At 40.1% G+C, this 24,374-nt stretch overlaps 1 protein-coding gene across 10 annotated transcripts in view; it reads left to right on the forward strand.

Moving 5' to 3' along the window:
• RBMS1 (RNA binding motif single stranded interacting protein 1) overlaps window positions 1-21,181 on the forward strand; it is a 259,130-nt gene extending 237,949 nt beyond the window's left edge. For 8 of the 10 annotated variants that reach the window (XM_006160278.3, XM_027776515.1, XM_006160286.3 and 5 more), the window contains exons 7-14: window positions 6,847-6,962; window positions 8,883-8,932; window positions 9,057-9,150; window positions 12,709-12,759; window positions 15,816-15,926; window positions 17,180-17,260; window positions 19,401-19,485; window positions 20,560-21,181. In XM_006160278.3, coding sequence (XP_006160340.1) covers window positions 6,847-6,962; window positions 8,883-8,932; window positions 9,057-9,150; window positions 12,709-12,759; window positions 15,816-15,926; window positions 17,180-17,260; window positions 19,401-19,478 — 581 coding nt within the window. In that variant the 3' untranslated portion in view covers window positions 19,479-19,485; window positions 20,560-21,181. The remainder of the gene's footprint in view (window positions 1-6,846; window positions 6,963-8,882; window positions 8,933-9,056; window positions 9,151-12,708; window positions 12,760-15,815; window positions 15,927-17,179; window positions 17,261-19,400; window positions 19,486-20,559) is intronic. The other 2 variants (XM_006160279.3, XM_027776517.1) reach the window with 2 other exon arrangements.
• The last annotated feature ends 3,193 nt before the right edge of the window (window positions 21,182-24,374 follow it).

Genomic DNA, 24,374 nt, shown 5'->3' on the forward strand with positions numbered 1-24,374 from the left:
CAAAGCTGACACCTGAGCATATTGCAAGCATTACTCCCTTCTCAACTGAGGGATGATGGAAAGGCGGAGAGACCAAAACCTAACAAAATAGTCCTGGAAGAAGAACGTCCACAGAGAGAAGCAGTAGCTTCACCTAGTGGTTGAGTGCAAGTGTGGGCTATGGTTATACATGGGGCTAAAACAGGACCCCATGCTGTGCACATAAAACTGGAGAGTATTTATTGGATCCTTAGGTCAAAGATTTTTAAAAGCGCCCCAGGGGGTTCCTTGCGTGTTGTTCATTGAAGAATTGTGAAAGTGGCTAACATCAAAGAGAAAGCTGGGGCAGCCGGTGCCATCATGGTCGTGTTGACTGGATCTCACATGCTCAACTGTGTGATTCAAATCTGGTGCCTGTGCATGAGTGCCCAAAATCCCAGGAGAGTAGCCCAAAAGGGTACTTTCTTACTTTTTCTTGCTCTATATCTTGCAGCAAGAGCATGTGTCCTATAGCAAAAATTACAAATAAATAAATAAACAAATAAACAAACAAGAAAGAAGGTAAAAAAGAAAGCTAATTAAGTTGCTAAGTGGACTAGTTTTCCATAATGGACAGAAAATCTTCCACCAAGGGCAGTTGATATCTTACAGAATGAAGATTAGGATAAAATACTACATAACGGAAAAACCAGGAGTTGGAGGAGGGAGCAGCACATGGCGTGGTAGTTAAGGTGCTGGACTTCCACATGACTAACCCCATGGTTTGAGTCTCAAACCTGGCAGCTTCCCTTCTAACTTTCTCTCTCCTTCTCTCTCTCTCTCTCTCTCTCTCGTGAGCACCTGAGCCCTATAGCAAATTTTAAAATAATAATAATAAATTAAATTGAAAAAAGAAAAATGGGAGTTTGAAAGTGATAAATTCTCCAGTTGTTATTGCTATCAGCATCTGATGGGAAAAGTCATAAAGAAGATCCCACTTCAAACATGCTAAGGCAAAGATCAATTCTGTTACATTCCATTTCATCCCCCATTCTTTCTGCAGAGAGAGAGCCCCATGTCTTCTGAGGTATTTGATTAGATAAGTGAAAAGGACTCAGAGGAGATAGGCTACATTACGTGCCCAAAGCAGGCATTCTAGAAGTCATTATCTTCACATATTCACAATAATCAGTATGAATATTAAGGAAAGACTTTTGACCCTAAGTAACTGTGGAGTTTGAACTTCTGAGGATAGGTAAGGAAACTTTGGGTGCAACCGAGCAGAAAGTTATCTTGGACATCCCCCACATAGCTCATGATGCGCTCATCAGAGGGAGACAGAGAAAAGGAAAAGAAAGAAAGCAGACACACACACACACACACATATATACATACACAGATATTCCAAAATCTGAAAAATAAAACCCCAAATCTGAATCATTTCCAGTCTCAAGCATTTCAAATAAGAGACTCAAGCTGCCCCACAGGATCAGACATCTATAAAAGATCATCCCACTCACAAAGCTCTGTTGAGGGCACACTGGAGCATCTAACAATGCAGTTACTTTAGATGGCTTTTAAGTGCAAAATGAAAAAAATTTTAAGAGGTTTTTGCCTTAGCGCATGTGCATTAGAGATAAACAGAAACAGTGAGAGGGAAAATGAGAAATCATCCCCTATGGGGATGGTTCCTGAAATCCCTTCTCCTCCATTCTCAGATCCTGGGCATCCACACACATGCGACTGGTATGATTTTCAAGCCACCGGGCCTAGGACTCAAACCGCAGTGGGCCATGTGGGAGTCCAGTGACATAACTGCTATGCTGTGTGCTGACCCCACCAAAGAAATATTTTAATAGATCAGGATTTGCATGTATGGTGTTGCCTAAGGCTTTTAAGAAATGCTCCAGGTGGGACCAGCAGTTAACGTAATGGCTATGTCGCTGGACTCCCATGTAGTCGACTGAGGTTCGAATCCCAGACCCAGTGGCTTAAACTCACGCTGGGCGTATATGCGTGTGTGCCCATGATCCCGAGAGGAGAATGGAGGAGAAGGGATTGCAGCGTGGCCATCCCCCCGGGGGGTGATTTCTCGCTTTCTGTCTCTCTCTCTCTGTCTGTCTGTCTGGCAAGCACATGCGTCCTATAGCAAAGAAAACTCTCAAAAAAAAAGAAACAAAGAAAGAAAGAAATACTCCAGGTGACCCTACTGTTGTCAAGCTTTTGGACATGCATGTTCCCATTTTTCCAGTGAACATGAAGATAACTTTTCAGTCCTGAGAGTTGAGGAAAAAAATCGGACTGAAAAGATCTTACCTCAAATTTGAAGTGCACCCTTTACCAGCCCAAAAGATCACAATTAACTAAGGAGAAATTCAGCCTAGAACACTGCCTATTTGGCAAAATAATAAAGAGTAGTTTTCATAAATTTTAAGAGATATTTTTGGCTATAGGGCACATAAGTGCACTCGTTGGAGAGAGAGACAGAGACAGAAAGCCAGAAATCACTCCCCAGAGGGAATGGCCATGCCACAATCCCCAGTCCTCCATTCTCCTCTTGGGATTTTGGGCATGCAGGCACACACACATGACTTTTAAGCCATCAAATCTGAGACTCAAACTGTGATCAACTGTGTGGGAGTCCCGTGATGTAACCATTACGCCATCTGCTGGTTCCTCATAATTTTAATATACTTTAGTACAGTAATATATCTTAAATCACAAATCGTTCGTCAGAACACTTTGCGATTACCGTTTTGCACAATAAGGTAAAGAACTCCTATTCTAGAAAACTGACTGGGCCAGACAGTGGCATAGTAGTTAAGGAGGCTTGATCCCACATGGCCAGCTGTGCAGCCTGAGTCCCAGACTCAGCAGTGTGGAAAACACACCAGGCACATTTATGTTCCTATCCAAAGTCCTGATAGGAGGGAGAAGTGGAGAAGGGACTGCAGAGTGACAGTGCCCCATTGGGAGCACTTTCTCGCTTTCCCTCCCTCAGTCTCTCTTTAGCAAGTACACATACCCTTTGCCAAATTGAAAAAGAAAAAAACTGTTAAGTAGAAGATTGACTTTCACATATTAGGTTTTTAAAGTTACATCCACAGGCTTACCTATTGCTCCTCCCGTGTTACTGGTGCTCATGGCACTTCCTCCTCTGGGTGTCCGTGCTCTAGTACCTCTCTTCTGAAAAGTCAAGGAGGACAGCCGAAGGGTCAGTTCTATGGAACAAGCTGACATCATATAGGAGCTCCCTATTTGTCACCCTGGAACCGGTGTAATAATCTCCAAAAGGCCAAGCGAGACTACCGCCCAGACTTGTTAGAAGCCACAAGATGCCAGTCAAAGAGGGTCTCCCATGTTACAATCAGCTTGCATACCTTGGAAATAAGCAAGTCATGCTGCTCAAGTTTGAGTGGTTTGTTTTTCTACCCAAAAATATCATTGAAATCATCTAACTCTTGTTCAACATCATGGTAAAGGCCCAATAAGTGTCCATCTTAATCAGGCCCTTTTGCCACCTAAAATATCTGGAAAATTATCTTTTTTAATTGGCAGAGGGTGCACATGCTCACTAGAGGGAGAGGGAGAAAGCACCTTCGATGGGGTATAGCCACACAGCAGTCCCTTCTCCATTTAGCGGTGCTGTCAGGATTTGGGGTGGACATGTACACACACCCAGGGTGGTATTTCGAACCACTGGGCTTGGGATGTGAACCATGGTTAGCCATGTGGGATCCGGGTCCCTTCACCACCAGGCTATCATACCAGCCCTAGAAAATTCTCAAATCTTAATTTGCCTTCCCTAGAACACATGGACAGTCTTTGTAATAAGACAATATAAACACAGGGATAAGTTTTTTTTCATCCTGTCATCCAAGTAAATGGGGCAGCAATTGGTAAAAGAAATACAGCTCTCCTTGCATCCGAAGTACTTTACTTCAGGATAGCGTTATTTAAAAACAATTATCTCTAGTGCTAAATGAGTTTTCATTAGACTAGATATGCTCTTATCTCTTAAACTGTGAGCCCCATGGAGGCAAGGACCTTGCTCTGTCACCACTGTTTCCCCAGCTCTTATATACCTGGCACATAGTAGACACTTAATAAAAAGTTTAATATACAAAGGCCAGAAAGGACTTTTTGTTTTTAAAGTTTTTTGCCATAGGGCTCAGGTACTCCCCAGAGAGACAGAAACAATGAGAGGGAAAGTAAGAACTTACCCCCTGGGGGGGGGGGGAATGGCTATGCCACAATGCCTTCTCCGTGGAAAGTAAGAACTTACCCCCTGGGGGGGGGGATGGCTATGCCACAATGCCTTCTCCGATCTCCCCTGGGATTTAGACCACACATACACAGGCTGCTAGGACTCAAGTCTGGGACTCCATGCGGTTGGCTATGTGAGAGTCCATCACCTTAATCACCATGCCACCTGCTGGCCCCCAGAGGGGATGTTAAGGGAAGAAAGAAGCCATTAGATTTCATATTCTTTCACATGGACTACTCAAGCTCTCCTACTTCCCTGAAATTAGGAGCAGGTATCTGAAATCATGTCATATCTACTGATAGTAATTCTTTAAAATAAGAAACGTATTTTCCTAAGATATGGAATACCTGCCAGTATACACAGTTTTAACTACTTACCTTTTAGCTTTTAGAGGAATAAAATCTCTTAATGATCACATAAAACCATATAGTAAATGGAGGAAAAGAGACAGTTGGATCACTTGCTGAGCCAAGTAAACTTTCTTTTAGAAAGTTAAATTTCAGACTAGGAGCTAGTTTTGATAAACCATGCAGATAAGAAGTGTCTCCTCACACAAAGATCCACGAAGTGCCAGTGCCACAGTTTATTACACTCTCTCTTGCCCTACAGCAAGAATATCACAACCCTCAGACGTCATTGGAGAAAGCATTCAATGCCAAAAGACCTTTCTAGATCTGTGGCGATGGAGATTTTGCTTTTCTCCCTCCACAGCCTTGATTTGTCCTTGAATGTCCAGGAGAAGCACCTCCCACCACCACAGCCCCTTCCAGACATGGTGTGTGTGCTTACATACTGACCCTGCAGCCTGAGCGGGATTTGGTACTGGGGATTTAAGCAGCATTCATTTTTGTTGCCTACAAGCAGGAGAAAGATTGCTAATTTAGGGGAATTCTGAGTGTAAAGTAAGTCTTAACTCTCCAAAGGGTTTCTCTTGATCCCTTCCTCCTCTTTGGGTGCCATACGCTGTAGGCCCTACATTCCATCTCTCCTAGTGGTCCAGTTACAGAATCGAAAGTATCATAGTGAGTCAAAGCCATCTCCCATTGCATCTGTTTATTTACCTTCTGTGATAGGTGAATGTAGAAATTTCCAGAAGTCAACTCTTTTTTTGAAAAGAGATAGTGTAGCTCATCCACAGTCTAGGATATAGCCCCAGTCTCTCTTCTTTCACACCCAGTTTAAGTGGAGGTTCCTGTTCAGGAAAGTCAGGGCGGGGAGGGGGCAGGGATTAGAGTCAGAGGTAAGCAAAGGACCCCTGTGTGAGTGGCAGGGCCAAGGCTCCCTGACAGTCTTACCAGACACCTGACATTTGTGCTGTTAACTTCTCGTGCCTGTGGTACAGTTGACATTGAGAAGCTCACATTCCAGCCCATCATCCATCTAGAGTGATTCACCCCAGGGAGAAAAGAAAGGAGTATCGAACAACAGCCGAGACGGCTCGCCCAGAAGGAATTAGAGTTGGGTGTTTTGTTTTGTGTTTTTGGCAGAGAAGTGTTGAGAGACACTACTGCTTCCACCCTATCATTAGTGGGTGGGTAATAGTGATATAAAATAAGAGATGAATTAGGATAATAAGAGGCGAAGGAGAAAGGAGTAAAATTTCCACAAGTAATATTTTTCTCTTCATGGTTATGTGACTTGGAAACAGAACTCGAAAGTAGTAATCATGGTTCTATAGCAGACAAAGGACAGAATGTGGGAACCAGACAGGAAGGTGTGATTGCCGTTATTCCACTAAGTGGAAGCAGCAGAATGCACAGCCCTCAGGACTATACCGCTGCTGCCCTTGCAGAAAAGCACAGAGAGGGAAGAGTCATATGGGTGGCTTGTTTACGGTGGGTCATTTTATGAAGTGGTTACATAGTAAAGCATCACCAAGTGAGGTGATTAATGGCATAAAAAACCTCTAAATCAGATGGGCAGGTGTTTTCTCACATGGGCTGTCTCACTGCTGTAGCCCCAGAACGAATAACTGAGACCTACTGACACTCAGTCGTTGATTCAGAGATGATACATTAGTGCCTACAATGTGCATGGAACTTAGACACTGGGCCGCAGTGATGAACCACACACACGGTGCCACTGGCCCCATGGGGCTTACACTCTGGAGGGGAAACGAACACCAAACAAGTAACCACACTCACCAGTTGTTGTAAGTGCTATGAATAAAAATACGGTGTAGGCAGTGTAAAGGGCCACTCATTTTCTACTGGGAGAAGTGGAGGCCTCAGAGGAGACCTGGGGAGCTAGCAGAGCGCTTCAGGTTGGGGGAGGGCAGGATGACTCAGTCCCGTGTACATTTACCTGTGACCTGCTAGAGAGGGCCCAGAATGAGAAGTGTATCTACTTAAAGAAGCTCAGAAGTGAATCAGAAGATTCCTTTGCTCTCTCAGAATGGTCCCTTAAATGTTTTCCTTACACTCTGATTTGGAAATAAAAACTAGTATGTTATTCTGTACTGTATTTTTCACTGGTGCATAATTTTGTAAAGGTCTACATATGTTTGCCTTAAAGGGTTCTGTCAGTTTCTTTATAATGCTACTCCTGTTAAAAAGAATTCAATTACATTTTGTCATCCTTACACACATATAATGGTGGTTCCATATTTTCTGTTTACTCAGCTCCTACAGAACCTTTATTGTGTAAGTTTGCCGATGGAGGACAGAAGAAGAGACAGAACCCGAACAAATACATCCCCAATGGAAGACCATGGCATAGAGAAGGAGAGGTGAGACTTGTAAGTCCTTTCTTGAAACTTTAGTGTGCGTGTGGAATCATGGAAGCTCATGAGAAGTTAACAAAAGGCATCTTGACTTGCCGCCACACTTCTGAAGTAGATGCTGGGATTATCCTCTTCTGGTACATGATAATTATGTGATGTCAAATTAAACTCTTCCCAGTGTGTATGATGCTAACAGAGTGATGATTCTCCAGATGGACAGATAGATGATGGAGACAGCTGTTTAATTGCCAGCCATGCTTAAAGTACAGGAACATCCTAAATTGCTAGGAGACATGTACAGATATTTTGAGTTTTTATTTTCTTTTATGCTATAGTTCTTAGAGAGCTTTATATTAATATTCAAAAGTTATTCTAAGACAGTATTGAAACAAACAGTATACTTTTCACTGAGGGTTTTTTCCCCCATTCTTTTAGTAGTTTTCTTTAAAAAACAAAAAAAATTTAGTTCCGTAATAAAATGTTGAGCCACCATTTCCTCACATTCATTCTTTTCTTTTTTTTAATTTGACTATAGAGAGACAAAGACAGAAAGAGAGAGAGAGAGTGAAAAAGCAAGCCGCCAGCTCTGGGACTCAAACTATGGTCAGCTATGTGGGAGTCCAGCACCTTAACCATCATGACACCTGCCAGCCCTCCTCCACATTTATGTTCAAGAAATTGCTGGGTTTTGTTTTGTTTTCTTTCTTTTCTTTTCTTTTTTCTTTTGTCTTTTTTTTTTTTTTGAGAGGTTTATACTATAGAGCACGTGCGCTCGCCAGACAGAGAGAGACAGAGAGACAGAAAGCGAGAAATCACCCCCCCCCAGGGGGGATGGCCACGCCACAGTCCCTTCTCCTCCGTTCTAATCTCAGGATCTTGGGCACGCATGCACACGTACCTGGCGTGAGTTTTAATCCACCGGGTCTGGAACACGAACCGCGGTCAACTACGTGGGAGTCTAGCAACATAGCCATTACGCTAACTGCTGGTCCCTCTTTTTATTTATTTTTTTTTGGAGAGGTTTTTGCTGTAGGGTGCACACACTGGCCAGAAAGACACAGAGAGAGAGAGACAGACAGACATAAAGCGAGAAATCACCCCCCAGGGGGGATGGCCACACTGCAATCCCTTCTCCATTTTCCTCTCAGGATCTTGGGCATGCACACACACACGCCCAGCATGAATTTAAGCCACCAACTCTGGGATACCAACCGCAGTCGACTAACCAGCAACATAACCATTATGCCATCTGCTGGTCCCAACTGAATTTGTTTGTTTTGTTTTGTTTTTTTAAAAAAGGGGGCCAGCAGCTGGTGCGGTGGGCAAGGTGCTCAATCCCACAGTTGACTCTGAGGTTCCAGTCCCAGACCTAGTAGCTTAAAAATTATGCTGGGCATGTGTGCATGCATGCCCAAAATCTCGATAGGAGAATGAAAAAATGATTGTGGCATGGCCATCCCTCTTGGGGAGAGGGGATTTCTCACTTTATCTCTTTCTCTCTTTCTTTTTGATGAGTACATGCACCCTATGGGGAAAAAAATCTAAAACATGCACACACGTGCATGTGCGTGCATACACACACACACACATACATATGTCCAAGGGTGTCTGGGGAAAATGTTCTAGAATCTATACTGTCTGGCAATAATCATTAGCCACATGTGGCTTTCTGAGTACTTGGATTGTAGACAATATGCCAAAGAGATTGACTTTTTCTTTTAGTTTTCCATAGTTATATGTGTACTCTACTGGCTAGTGCAGGTCTAGAGCTTAATTTGCATCCTAAGTATATAGTTATGTTTGGCTAAAGGAAACTTCCGACAGTGGAAATGTTACTAAACAATTACGGTTTTGTGCTTTCGTGACTTTTAGAAATCGAATTTTTAAATCATGGCTTTCCAAGTGGATGTTTATATTTCTTTCTCTTTCCTATAGGCTGGAATGACACTTACTTACGACCCAACCACAGCTGCTATACAGAACGGGTATGTCCTTAAGAGAAACATAATGGCTGGAGGGAAAATGTGAAGGTAGACAATATCAGACATTTGTTCCATGAATTATTCCATTTAAAGGATTACTTAATGAAGGCTTTTGTGTTTGTTCTAGATTTTATCCTTCACCATACAGTATTGCTACAAACCGAATGATCACTCAAACTTCCATTACACCTTATATTGCATCTCCTGTATCTGCCTACCAGGTTTGTACCTTCAGGATTCACCAGTAGTGTGATGGCTTACGGACCGTGAACCTCTGCTACATTTTTATGTGTTTTAAAATTTTGAACATTTATAATTAAATTTAAATCAAATATTTTGCAGCTTGCAAACCCAATATAGAATAAGCTGCTTTTATTTAGAATATTTATGGCTAGAAAGATGCAAAGCAAGGGAGAATGACTGTCAGTTAACAGTCCTGGAGTCACAGTATTTTGGATTGGGGATGAACCCAAATATTCCCTCCACAGTTCTGCTTTTGGACACCATATGTGCTAAAAATTGCAATGTCAGAGAATTGCCATTAAGTAAAATTCAGAGTAGGTGTACACCCTTGTTTTTGTTTGTTCATCGGAAACTGATAAAAGAACAATAAGCATGCTATATATCTCTAGTAGGTAACATTAAATAGGCAGTGCAGGTGAGGTTTGAGGTGCCTCCTCCAAAACAGAGGTGAATTCCTATTTGTGTTATTTTGTGAGGAGGCTTTGCCTTCAATTCTTACCTCAGAAAGAAATCTCATTCAGCGCCTGGTTATAAGACTAATTTGATTTGATCGTGCGGTTAGCTGCTGCCCTCCGTGAAGCCAATGGTGTGTGTACATGCTCTTCTCCCCGTGTCTGAGAACCTCTAACAGGTTACTGCCTTGGCCCAGATGGGTACTTTGATGGACTTCTGTTAGAGACAAGTGGGACTCAAGTTCTTTGTCGACTGTTGGGATCCCATATGACTAAACTAAATTTCTATGCATTCTTGTTTTTCAAACAATTGAATTAGATGTTGTAGTCTGGGTTTGGGGGGTTAAGGGAGACTATAATATTTAATTTAATAGCTATATTATTTTACTTCTGGAGAACCTCAGTTTCCTCATCTGTAAAATCGGGATAATACTCATTTCTATCTCATAGACCTAGGAGAGTTATCATAGCTAAATAAGACTGTGAAAAGTGCTCAACCAATCTGGTGTATCTTTAGCACTCAACAAATGTTAGCTATGATTTTCATTTCTAACATGCAGGATTAACTGGCTCATAAATCAGCACATATTAATTATACTTTTTTAAAAAAGAATTATTTTAACTTTATTTATTATTATTATTTTCCAGTTTGATCAGAGAGAGAGAGAGAGAGAGAGAGAGAATGAAAGCCACCAAGTCTAGGATTTAAACCATATTTGGCCATGTGTGAGTCCAGTGCCTTTAACTACCATGCCACCTGCCAGCCCCCTATACTTTTTAAATAATGAATATATTGGTCAGCATAAGCAATGTTAGAAAGCTAGTTCTTTTCAAAAACATAAAAATGGCTTTGGATAACAAAAAGAAGTGGTTAGATATGCTAAAAACTGAAGTTTTAAAGTAGCGTTTGCAACTTCCCTTAGTTTTGAGATTCTTTTATCCTCCTTTCCCTGCATCCTCACTCGTGTTCTTTTCTTTATTCTCTCTGGGTTGTTATGTCACTTACTCTGATACTCCCACCTGCTGAGCATAGTATTCACTCATTAATATCTCTGTAATTGTTCTGGACTTAAGATAGCTGCCTTTCTCTTGCCTAAATAGGACTCTGAGCTTGCGATAGTACATTTTCCAAAGGTAGTGTTCAAAACAAACAAAACAGGTAGTCTTAACTATCTAAACTTGGAAACCTCTGTAATTTATATATCATCAAAAATGGGGGCAAGCTTATTCTCAGGCAAATGAAAGATTGTGCATATTAATTTGAATGTATATTGCTATAGAAATTATGACTATTATTGTATTTCTTCACCTCTGTTTCCTTTGTTAATATAAAACCAATGTGCATTTGGGGCATAGAATCATTACACAGAATAAAAAAATAGGAGACCAGCGTCAGTAATAGATTTGATATGGCTAACTGGAAACAACATATTACTTTAAAGATCTGATTTCCTTTTCTGGCGTTCTGTATTTCTCTACGATAAATGTGAAATTCCATTCCATTCCATTTGTGTGATACTCAGTGCCATTAGCCTCTGCAACTGATTCTTAACCCTATAAATTCAAGAACCCACATTTAAGGTCAGTGGAAGTGCTTTAAGTGATCTGTGATTTCTTACATTGTTGGCAAAATGTCGCTTGTGTGCATACAATTAGTTGGAGAAAGTGGTCTATTTCTTTTATCAGATATTCAAAGGTATCCAGCACCCAGAAAAGGTTAAGAACCAATGATAGAGTTTGTGGAACATACATTATTATTCCCATTTTATAACTAGGGAAAATTGAGGAAGAGAAATTGACAGCAACTGATTTGCCACGTAAGAAAAAAATTGAATTGGCTATCATAGCTCCCTAACCTCGTAATGCTGTAAGCTGTTAGGTTATTAAGATCACTGAAGCATATAAATAACGGGAGCATCTGGCCCAAATTGGGGTCTGTAGGGAGCTACTTAACTCCCCGTGACTTATCCAGCAAGGGCCCTACACTGGGGTTGGAGTGGGCCCCTCCCCACTAATTCACTATGTGCTTATGCAATTGGATTTGAGAAATTGCATAAGCAGGAAACCACCAGCACGCCAACCAGGAAGGCTGCAGTCCAGATAACTGAAATGTTAACAAGGCAGAAACACTTAACTTTGATCTGCCTTAGGTGGCAAAGGAAACGAGAGAAAGCAAGTATCAGGGGCTCTGCGGTTAAGGTAAATCACATACATTCTTCCCCCACTCTTCCCCATCTCCTCTCTGTAGAACCTCTGGAGTTAACAGTAAGGGGATAAGATACAGGAGGGCCTTGTGAGGAACTAGAAACCGAAACCCATTTTAAGATTACTAGACTCTGGAAAGCTCTGAGCTTTCATCATCAAACACACATTTTCCTATTGACTGGCAGGCTTTCTTTCCTGCCGTAAAATCTGACTCACATCTAATTTCTCATTTCAGAGGGTCTACTGTATGGATGCCCTTTTGACTATAGATATCAAAATCTTGTTACTAAAGTTTAATTTCCTAAATCTAAATTTCAGATGATTTTTCCACATTAACTAGAAATTGTTGACCACCGCACAAGAGCTCTGAATCCTAATGTCCTGGGGTATCAAAGAGAAACTGAATTTGGCTAGTCTTATTAAATAAGTACGTACTTTAAGGATTAGTGTCTAATAAGATGTGCTGGAATTAATCCTCATTCACCTATATTATTCCTAAGGCACCTAGTTCATACCGTGACTGTAACACTTTTCACTAATTTGTTTAAGTTCTTTACGTGTTTATCTCCCTTGTTTAGACAGTACATTTCTTGAGGGTGGGCCCATGTTTTATTTGCCTTTTTTTCTTTGGTGCCTGATACTCAGTAACTATGTCTTGAGTGGGCAAATAATGTAGAAAGTGGTTCTAAATAATCATTTCATCCCATTCAGAGTAACTAGTTTGCCAAGAATTCTAACTGCCCTAATCTTAATCTTTGATAGTCTTGTGTCCTTATTTTCCTTCTGTAGATTTTTAACAAGATTAAAAAGAGTTCTTAGAGAAATTAGTAAGCGTTACAATGGAAATCAATGTTTCTTTCAAAATCCTTCCTCTTTCAGGTGCAAAGTCCTTCTTGGATGCAGCCTCAACCGTACATCCTACAGCACCCGGTAAGTTTGCCATCGTACTGACTTTGCAAGTAACTTGTGTATGTGTCCTCCAGAGGTTCACGTCATTTGCCAAACGTGGTATGGAATTTCGTAAACTTTAAACATAGAGTATGATATCTGAGTTCATTATAAAACTTCCACTCACCTTCGTCTTAAATTGGTAGTAGACATTAATTTCATTTTTCCATAGGAACTTAAAATAACATCCTATTTGAGGCAGGGCACCCTTTTCTTTCTCATACCAGCTGAGTAGAAGATCATTCAGTTGAGTGGCTACCTTAGCAGTACTTGGGATTAAACAGCTCTAGACATGTTCTGTATTCTGCTTAACGTAAATATAAAGTTCACAATTGAGGTGAAGACTTTCAGCAGTGCTACTTACCTGCTCCATAGAAATTATAAATTCTAAAGGAGTAATGCATTCAGTGGTATATAACAAATGAATTGGGTCATCAGAAAAGTCATGACATTTTTTCTGTGCAAAAATGCATTGTGACTTTTCTGACAACCCAATAATTTCCTAGTGACATGAGCCTTTTTTATTCTTAGATGTATATTACACTTTTTTTAAATTAAGTTACACTTCACTTTATGATACCATGTATTTAATATATTTTTCAAAGCTATTCAAAGTCCAGTCTGCTCAAGTAAAATAGGGGATCAAAAAGTTGAAAAATAAGAGTGGAAAACAAAATCACAAATAAAGCTAAGAGTGCCCAACACAATGACTTACATGCTTGCCATGAGAAGGATGCAGATTTCTAGCAAAGCTTTCTGGTAACCACCTGTGAAATGGGAACCCGGGTAAAAATGCAGTTCACAGTATTTATTTTAAAAATAGATCAATTGCTTAGGAAAAGAATTTTATTCTCGGCTTTACCATGAGACAGGAATCATCTCAGGATACCTCCTAAAGTGAACATTGTGTAAGACCATACGTATTAAAGAGCGGTCCGGGGAGAATGGGGTCGCAACAAGAAGTTGCTCAAATGTTCTTTAGGAAGCAAATAACATGTTTAGGTGGTAACAGAGAAAAAGGATATGACAGTTTCTGAAGTATATATGTGTATGTATGTGTATTGTGTAAACTACACACTGACACACATATATCTCTACATGGACACACACAGATGCATCTAGTAATCCACACATGCCCGTGACAGTCTATGTCCTTGGTACTCTATGCTGCCCTATTTTGGCATGTTTGGACATCAGCACTTTTAACCTGGGAACTTCCTAGTACGGTACTCCTACAGATGATTACAGCAAATGAGAAAAAGGAGCAGGAAACTCCTTCACCGTATTCTGGGCTTCTGAGTCATTTCCATGTTAGGGCATGCTTTTTGGTGATGCACATTAAAAAGAAAAACTTGTCGTAAAATGTATTAACAGCAAACAGTATCTCTGACACACATCGTTCTTCCTTCCTTCCTTTCTTTTCTGTTTGACAGCTTATAGACACAAAGACTGGACATATCTCAGTTTAACATCTTCAAGCAGACATTAGGAGTGTGTGCAGGTTTCTATCTGAGGGCTCATTTCCTTTCCCCAACCAGATTTAAGTTACCTGACTTATATCAGAATGGAAGTATCTGCACAACTACTTCTGCCCTAGACATGTATATGCAATCATTAATAAATAATAGTGTATTTAAGGGATGTCAGGTACAGTGATACCAAGACGTATATTAGTTTTTTTGTTTTCTCTTGTTTTTTTAGTTTGCTATAGGGTGCGTGTGCTCACTGGAGAGAAAGAAAAAAAACAAAAGCAGGAGAGAGAGAAGGAAAGTGAGAAATCATGCCCTGCCCCTAGAGGGGAAACAACATTCTCCTCTCAGGATTTTGGGCACACACCCACACATGCATCCAGTGTTTTTCAAGCCACTGGGTCCAGGATGCAAACTATGCAACTGGCCATTGTGGGATCCAGCCACCTTATCTTCCATGCCACCTGCTGGGCCTTACATTAGTATTTACAGAGTTGTCAGGATACTTGCATTCTTAATTGGGTGACTGCAGAAGTAAAAGGAATGGTCTAATCCATGAAATAATTATGTAAGAAAAATTGGAAACGACTCAAATATCTGAAAATTAAGAGTTGAATTGTAGTTTATATAGTCAGTGTTCTATGATGTAACCATTAAAAATAATGATAGTGATAGCTATGCAGTAAGTTAGTAACCATTTATAAGAGAGTGCTAAATTTAAAAACGAAATCTCAGGATATGACATCGTTTACCCACTCTGACTACAAGTGTGCAGAAACCCGCAGAGACTACAATCTGGGCAGTATTACCTTGCCTTTGCTAACAGCCGTTATATTAGGCTGGGTTATGGAGTGATTTTCACCCTCTTCTATTTTCTTAAATATGTTTAATTTGATTTTTAATGACCAACTTTTTTTTTTCAAATAAAAAATATGGAATTTTACGTTATCCATATGAATTGGCTTCCCTCCCCTGTCACCAAAATGTAGCTTAAAGTTCTGAAAAACACCCAGTGAATGAAAAATGTGCCCTCAATCCTAACAAGCTAATCTTGAACCAAATAACCAAATGACTTTCTGGATAGAATATTTTTAAACCAAACACTATTAATCACATTATATATATTGTATTGGAGCTTTAGAAAACGGCAACTGTCATTATTTTAAGTGTGTTTTGTTGTTGTTGTTTTTTAAAGAAAGTATTTGGTAATCTTAGCCAGCCAATGGTAATCATTTGTGTTTCCTGATATAGCTCCTCCTGCTGGACGAGCGTGCTTTACAGTTTAGGAGAGGGACAGGAGAAGCAGAGTTGTTTTAATATAGAGATTTCTGAGAAGTGAGTGCCAACATATCATTTCCCCTAATGCTCTTACAAAAATCTTGGAAAGAATAAACTAGAGGAAGATTTTTAGGAAACTGCTTATAATACAAATCATTTGTGAGCTTGAGGGAGGTTATTTTTGCTTCACGTTCCTCAACAACCTAAGGGATTTCTTTTGCAAAAAGTGGTTACAGAATTTTAATTCCCTCCTTCAGTTTGTCTTATGTAGCTCTTATCTCTACTCCCTAGGGTGCCGTGTTAACTCCCTCAATGGAGCACACCATGTCACTACAACCTGCATCTATGATCAGCCCTCTGGCCCAGCAGATGAGTCATCTGTCACTAGGCAGCACCGGAACAGTAGGTGGCAAATTAATATCATGTGTCTCTGCAGACCAAGGAGGGCAAATGAATACAGCCTGTATCATTCTTATCAAATTGCAGTCTCTGCCATGCTAAATATTATGTCTGACCCCTCACTTCCCCTTATGTTTCCTTCCACAAAGCAAATACTCAGGTATTTGAAGGAAAAGATGAAAGTGATCCATGGTGTTAGAGGCAGGAACTTTTTCATCACTATTTCTTTTATAGAATTTATGGGCATAGACTTATGATCTTAATATTTACTTATCTCACCAAAGTCTCTGAGACTGAATTGGCTAATGAGGTTGAGCTGGTACAAGGTCAGTCTGCAGGTTGCTATGATTACAGCATTTAGATGGTAAGAGGACTTAAGGCTTTTATTCAGCTGGTAACTCTGGTGGTTTAAAAGAATAAAGGATATAGTACATCCTCCCCCCTTTTTTATCCAATTATTTGTCAGAGGGCATGTGCACTCACTAGAGAGAGAGCGGCAGGGAGAGAGGAAGAAAACACCCTCAATGGGGCGTGATCATGCTGCAATCCCCTCTCCTCCATTTCTCCATCCTGTTGGGATTTGGGACTTACATGCCCAGGAGCCTGGCACATTTTCAAGCCACCAGGGCCAGGATTTGAACCACACTGTTGGCTATGGAGGATGCAGTTCTTTTCTGCCACCAGGGTATGGAGCTGGCTCATATTTTCCCCCTTATACTCCAAGCCAGCAAAAACTTCCTCTGAAAGCTAAGCCAGGGCTACACACATCAAATGAGATTGACTAAAAGTTTCTCCTGCCTTTGGTAAAGGATGCTTTTGAGTATCAGGAAACCAGGGCTCCCTCCACTACCTAATCTGCAGTGACCTCCTAAAGATGTACTAAGACATTTGTCCCTTGGACCTCCATGTATAGAAACAATTCTAGGTACTAGTTCAGGGACATGCTGGAAGGTGAGGTCCTTTGAGAAAAGATCTTCTAAAATAACACATCAGTAATATCGAATTATTGAGGATGAGAAACTTCAATGACCTTCACACGTGTGCTCTTTGTTAGGCAATCCAAAAAGTAGAAAATGCCCTCCTTCACTTTGCCTTCCATATGATAAGCACATGGGCAGTAATTTAGTTTTGAGGTAGCCCATGTCAGTTTCTTCTTTGAGACTTCCAGATATTTTATATCCACCTCACAAGTCCCTGAATACTCAGAAGTTTGCATGGTTTCCCTTTGCCCACCCTGACTTTGTTCTTCTTTTCAGTACATGCCTGCAACATCAGCTATGCAAGGAGCCTATCTGCCACAGTACGCACACATGCAGACAGCGGCGGTTCCTGTTGAGGTTGGTACATCAAGTGGCCATTCTGTCAGTGGGTTGTTTCAAAAATTGCTTTAAACAGAACTCAAAAACAAACAAACAAACAAACAAAAACTCTTATAAAAAGTCAAACTCTTATATAAAGAATTGCATTTATGAGACCAGCAGACAGTGTAATGGTTATGTTGCTGGACTCCCACATGGTCATTGGTCAACCTTGGTTGGAGCCCCAGATCCAGAGGCTTGGAACTCATGCTAGGCACATGTGCGTGTGTGGCCAAAATCCCAAGAGGAGAATGGAGAAGGAATTTCAGGGTGGCCATCCACCAGGTGTGTGTGTATGTGTGTGTGTGTGTGTGCGTGTGTGTGTGTGTGCGCATGTGTGATTTCTCATTTTCAGTCTGTCTCTCCAGTGAGCACCTGTGCCCTATAGCCCTATAACAACAATCTCTCTTAAAAAAAAAAGAATCAAATTTGAGGGAATATATGGCTAGAGTATTATGTTCAACTATAAAATATGTTCTCTCCATAAAATAGCTAACAACAGCTTTCTGTGTACTTCAGCATACCAAAAAAAGATTTGGAATGTTCCCAGCACAAAGTAATGACAGGTGATTGAGATAATGGGCATACTAATTATTATGATTCAATCATTATATATCATATTTATGTACGGAAATATTATGCCCCCACAAATGTATATAATTATATATTAATATAAATAAATAAATACACCCCCCTACAAAATAATACATTCTCTCTATACAAATTAGAGTAATAATATCCAGGCCACACCCTTAAGACTCCCAGAAATATTTTCCAAGCCTATAGTGTATTTTCTACTCCATCAAGAATCTGTCTTGTCTCCTTTACAGTGATGCTCATGGGCACATTAGAGTAAGTCTGGAGTTTAGAATCCTAGAATCTTAAGATTATATCAGTAATGATGATGATGAAACAAATCAGTTGTAATTACGATAGTTAATAGAAAAGAAAAAGACAATGTTTCATAACTGTAGAGGGATGAGGAAGAAACCACATCTGTTTCTAAAGAGGCTTTTAATATAGCTAAATAACTCTTTGTTCTTGTTATTAAAGATACTAATATTGATATGGAAGAAGTCTGACACTTGACTTATGATTGCACCAAAAGTATAGCATTTTCCTGCAAAGTTCTCTTAAAATTATAAGGAAATTCATCCATCCAGGGGATCCTGCCCACAGTACAGATCCTAGAGTTTCCAGTTCCAGAGAGGGCCATAGGACTGTGACTTACTGTTATCATTATAATTTGCTTCTGATTGTGCGGTTATTAACAGCCACCATTACCAGAGCCTACAGTTCCTTATCTGCAATTCTGAAACCTTCCAAAAAGCTGGAAATAAAAATTCCCTCTCTAACTACATTAGTAAAACCTGCCGAATGACAAGACCCAGCTTGAACTGAGACAGGACAACATATTGACCTCCCTTACTGTGCTTATCAGTATAGCTCTATTAACATGTTTGATTATAAGGTACATCCCTACACCCTACTGGGGGTCTTATGTATACCATATCTCAGATCCTAAGATCTGAAAATATTCAATTCTAAAACAAGTCTGGCCTAGGGGATAAAAGAATAAGAGAGCTGGTTGATAGATTGTAGCTTGATAAGAATAGATAAGTCATGAACATTTAGATGGGAGTTTTTTGGGTCTTTCAGAGCCTTCTTTTTTTTTTTCTTTCTTTCTTTTTTTTTTGAGAGGATTTTGCTATAGGACATGTGTTCTTGCCAGAAAGACAGACAGAGACAAAGAGACAGAAAGCTAGAAATCCCCCCCCCCCCGGGGGGGAGGGTCATGCCGCAATCCCTTATACTCCATTCTCCTCTTGCGATCTTGGGCACACACACACACACATGCGCCCGGCGTGAGGTTTAAGCCACCGGGTCTGGGACTCAATTTGCGGTCGACTGCATGGGAGTCCAGGGACATGGCCATTACACCAACTGCTGGTCCCTGTCAGACATTTCAGTTCATCATTTTAACCTTAAAAGCACTATATGACATGAAGAAATTGGAGAATGCTTGTTTTAAGGTTTATGCAGTTGGACTCAGGCATGCCTATGTAGCAGAGTTTGGACTTCAATGCTAACATGTGTCTTCTGCTCTGCTCTCTTGTAGGAGGCAAGTGGTCAGCAGCAGGTGACTGTAGAGACGTCTAATGACCATTCTCCATATACTTTTCAACCCAATAAGTAACTGTGAGGTATGAGGGAAAAGTTTCCATTAATATGGGGTTCGAAGTCTATGATGTTTTATCAAAATGGTGCTTACGATAACTGATCATGCTGCTTAGCTATGGTCAGGGCACCTACTCACTGAAATGTTAAAATCAATATCATAGATTTATCATTCTGTTCAAAAAGAGCAATATTTTATATTGAAGTCAAATCTGTGACATCATAGAATACCAGGTACTTGGGGCCAGCAGATGGCATGGTGGTTGAGGTGCTGGACTCCCCAGTAATCAACCATGGTTTTAGTCCCAAGTCTGGCGGCTTGAAAATCATGCTGGGTGTGTGTGCAGGCATGACCAAAATCTTGTGAGAAGGATAAAGGAAAAGGGACTTCCATGTTGCCATCCCCTCCTGGGGGAGGGGGGGGTGATTTCTCACTTTCCCTTTCTCTGGCCAATGCACACACACTGTGGCAAAAAAATAAAATAAAATAAAAATAGATGAAGAGATACATAGATAGAACACTAGGTGCCAAAATGTCCTTTAAATTACTTATTATATTGCTTTAATACTCATAAACCTAACACTTAAATATAGTATAATAGAGCATAAGATGTTGCTTAGCCTAGCATTACAACATTAGTAATATCTTGACTAGGAATTTATGTTGTGTTACTGTCTTTCAACTAAGAGATTGTATTCTCAGCTCTCACTTGAACCACAAATTTCAAAATTTTCACTTTTGTAGACTGCAGTTAAAAAAAAAAAAAAGTTGCATGGAACATAGAACAGCCTGGTTTGTGGATTGCCCTGTTGATAATGTATATTACTGAGTTCATAAAATCATGCTTCCTGTTTATTGACTCATATGATTTTGGCTCTGCATCGCTCAGAGAGGAAAGTGTTTTGAAGCCCCAAAAGTGACAGGCCAACACAAGGCACTGAAATGACCATCAGTTCCTGAGTTAGTATTTATTTATCTGCCATGTGGGATAAGCACAGCCTTTCTGAAATACCTATCTCTTTGAAACCAGAGAAGGATTACAAAGTTCTGTAGTGTGTTATACCAGATCTACAAACGCATTTGTCTTTTTCTCTTACAGATGTACAGAAGTGTGTTCTTACATGAAGAAGGGTGTGAAGGCTGAACAATCATGGATTTTTCTGATCAATTGTGCTTTAGGAAATTATTGACAGTTTTGCACAGGTTCTTGAAAACGTTATTTATAATGAAATCAACTAAAACTATTTTTGCTATAAGTTCTATGAGGTGCATAAAACCCTTAAATTCATCTAGTAGCTGTTCCCCTGAACAGGTTTATTTTAGTAAAAAAAATACAAAAAAACAAAAAACAAAAACAAAACAAAAGATTTTTATCAAATGTTATGATGCAAAAAAAAAAAAAAAAAAAAAAAGAAGAAAAAAGAAAAAAAAAAAAGAAAACTTCAATTTTCTGGGTATGCACAAAGACCATGAAGACTTATCCAAGTGCATGACCGGATTTTTGTGGTTTTGTTCATTTTGTGTTTAATTTGTGTTTTTTTTTCCAGCTGTATGAAATGGGCTTTCTGAAGTTTAACTAGTCCGACTTCATCATGGTGTTCCGTGCTTGCCGTGCGAGTGTTGCTGTAACTCAGTGTTGCTGTCAGTGTCTCCTTTCTTAGCTTTCCGTTTTTCTTTCAACGTAGTGTGAAGTGTCTTATCCTTTTCTATGAATTCCAATTTGCCTTAACTCTTTTGATGCTGTAGCTGTTTCAGTGAAAGTTAGTTCAAACTAATGATGTAGAATGCTTTGACCAAATGAGCTGGTCTATTATGCCTTGTAAAACAGCAGCATAGGGCTTTTAAAAGGTAGTCAATAAAAGTTGCTGAAATTTTGGCTTTTTTAAATACGTAGTAGGTGTTTTTAATGATTTTTCACATAATGTGTAAGGTAGTGAAATGCAAGAAGGGAAAAATGTTTTGTGTGAAACACATTTTCTGACTGGGGAACTTTTAATAGGGTAACTCGTTTGTAAGGCCGTGCGCCCAGTTTCCTCTGATAGTTTGACTGATTTAGGATATCTGCTGTATGATGCAATGTAAAGTCTTTTTTGCCTTTTTTCAGGAAAAAACAAAACTAACTTGATGTTTTAGATTTAGTGTAGGTAGTGTGGGGGCTGGGGGTGGGGGGCGGGGGAGGGGAGTCACAAAATGTCTTGTCCTTCCTTTGTACTAATGATAGTGCTTTAGAATGAGAACTATGCCTGAGATCTGGCGAACGGAAAACAATGTTGCTGTTGCAACTAAATGGCAAAAGCTAAAAGTAAGGATTTATCTTCAGACATAAGCTGAGATATGATTAGAAGCGAAATGATTGGCTACTAGCTCTCTCTCTCTCTCTCTGTTAGGTAAATTTGAAAAATAAAAATGACTTGGCACTTTTAAAGGTAACTTCACCAAAGACCGAAGAGCCAGTAACCAGTAGCTCCAACTTGTCTCAGCATCACATCTTCTGTGCTCTTTATTTTTGCCGGACCAGTTTGCGGTTAGGAGAATGTGCCTTTTTTGTACCTTTGCATTTAGGTTTTATAATTTTCATTGATGTATGGACACACACACACAAACAAAAAAAGCATGAAGGAAGATTTGGATCCAAGCAGTGCCACACTTTACATCATCACTACAAGTGTTCAAGTGTAAAGAAAACCAATTTTGAAACTATGAAATTCCTGATTCATAAATACACAGTTCTTTCTACTTTCGTACCTAGGAGATAATTCACTGTTATTAAAGCTCTTTTATTAAGGCAATTGCATACATTTTAAAAGCAATGGTAAATTACGTTGTCTTCCAAAACTGTGTACCCGTCTGGTCAGCTGTGTATGATCAGTTATCTACCTCAGAGTCTATTTTCTTTTGTGCTGGGACAGGTTGCTGGCCCTCCCTGTCTCCACAGACCAAATCCTCCTAGCTCAGGAGCTAGGGCTAAGCAGTTATTTCTTTCGAGTATTTTTTAGTTCTTAAATTGTATGCTTGTATTTGATTATTGATGTCAGTGACATTTCATAGTTTCAAAAGTCCTTGCTGCTCTGAGAAGTGTAGATTCTAGTGAAAATTACATAGTCATAAGAGAATTGTGTTTTTGTTTTAGTTTTTGTTTTCTTTTTTTAAAGTTGTGGTATTATTGGTTCTATGCTCCCTGGAATAGTACTGCTTTGTGAAAGTCCAGACTGAACGCAGCACCCTCCATGTACCTAGTACATGTGTAGACCTGGGGCTCTCACTACTTGATATTTTTGCATTAGTTAAGACAGAAGTTTGATAGCTCGGTTAGAGGGGAGGGGAAATCTGCTGCTAGAAATGTCTGAACTAAGTGCCATACTCGTCTGGGTAAGATTTGGGAAACATAACCTCTGTACATAAGATAAAAAAATAAAAATAAAAAATAAAAAAAAATCAGTTAAACATCACATAGTAGACAGCCATTAAATTATAAAAAAAAAATTAATTTATGAAGAAAGACCTTTTGTACAGATTGAAAAAAAGATTTTCATAGAGATATCTATATGATCAAGAGAGTTAATTTTTTATTTTTGTTTTACTAGTGCCACGAACTTGCCAGTGGTAACTTATTTGTCCGGTTCAAGATAACTGTAGTTTTCTTTCCTAGGACTTGTTGTTAAACGCCAAAAGACATTTTTGAACTGTACATTTGATCAGATTGTTAGCTTTTTCTGTTTTATTTCTTTTGAGAACCTTTGAATAAAAAAAATCTGAAATTTTATTCTTCCTGTCGATTTTTTAAAAGCAGATTAAATGTACGTCAGAATTTCATTTCTGATATCTTTTATACAGCTCAGATTGGTGTGAAAGTCGGTTGAAAGTGATGTCATATTTAATATGTACACAAAATACCTTTTCTTGAAACTAACTGGAAAAGCCTCTCCTCCCCCTTCTTGCTGGTTATTAAAAGCTGTCGTAGTGACTGGTGACATCAGCTCTGCACATTTCATGTCAGCCACGGTTCAGCCCCAAACACACCACTATGGGTCTGTTCTTAAAGACCAAAGACCCAGGCCCCTTTCCTTCCTCCTTTCCTGCTGCTCTTTGACTGCCTCACTGCTTAGGAAGATGGAAGAGTCTCCCCTGTGCAGTAAACACGCATATGGATAAGGAACTCAGGGTGGGATCTCAGGATGAACTTTTCTGTGGCATTATGACCAAGAACCTCTTTGGAGCGACCTCGTTGGGCTACGTCCAGTAGGAGACTCCAGTCCAGCATTCCCTGGGAAAAGAGAACTCTTTTGGGAAAAGAGATCTCGTCCCCTCACTGCCATGCTGTAGTGGAGACATTTAACATGAAAAATTGACTCCTACCCAGAGGATTGTATGTTTTCCTGTGGCGGCATGGTATTCATGTTGTGCTCTGTCTCAGTAGTAAAAGGAATGGGCAACTCCCATTTCTGCGTGCCTCCCCTGCACTGTGGATGGTGTGCACTGTGCCTGCCACAGGGAGCCGAAAGCGCGCTTCACTTGCTAGAACCAAGAGAGCCCTGGAATTTGATGGCTCTTTCAAAACACAGGAAACCCACTCCTCTGATGTTAACTATGTTTCAGAGAGAACAATGTCAGGAAAGGAAAGAAGCATGGCCTCTGGGAGCCAGATAGGCTGCTAAGAGTGTACGCTGTGTGGACCCATTCTGTGTCCCAGCCACATACCTGTGTGTTCTTCCTGTGACCAAAGACCAAAGGTACGAAAGAAATGCTATTGAGGCTGCTGGGCATCCTAGGTTTTGCCAACCTCTCTGTTTTCCTGTTTTAAGAACACTTGATGTCACTAGAGTCCTAGGGGCATCCATCTACCTGCATTCTAAGTGGAAACTAATAAATACTCGAGAGCTCTTCTGTGTGAGGAGAGTAAAGCCATCGTGAAGC

This window comes from Tupaia chinensis, unplaced genomic scaffold (assembly GCF_000334495.1).
Source record: "Tupaia chinensis unplaced genomic scaffold, TupChi_1.0 Scaffold000674_2, whole genome shotgun sequence".
Lineage (NCBI taxonomy): Eukaryota > Metazoa > Chordata > Mammalia > Scandentia > Tupaiidae > Tupaia > Tupaia belangeri.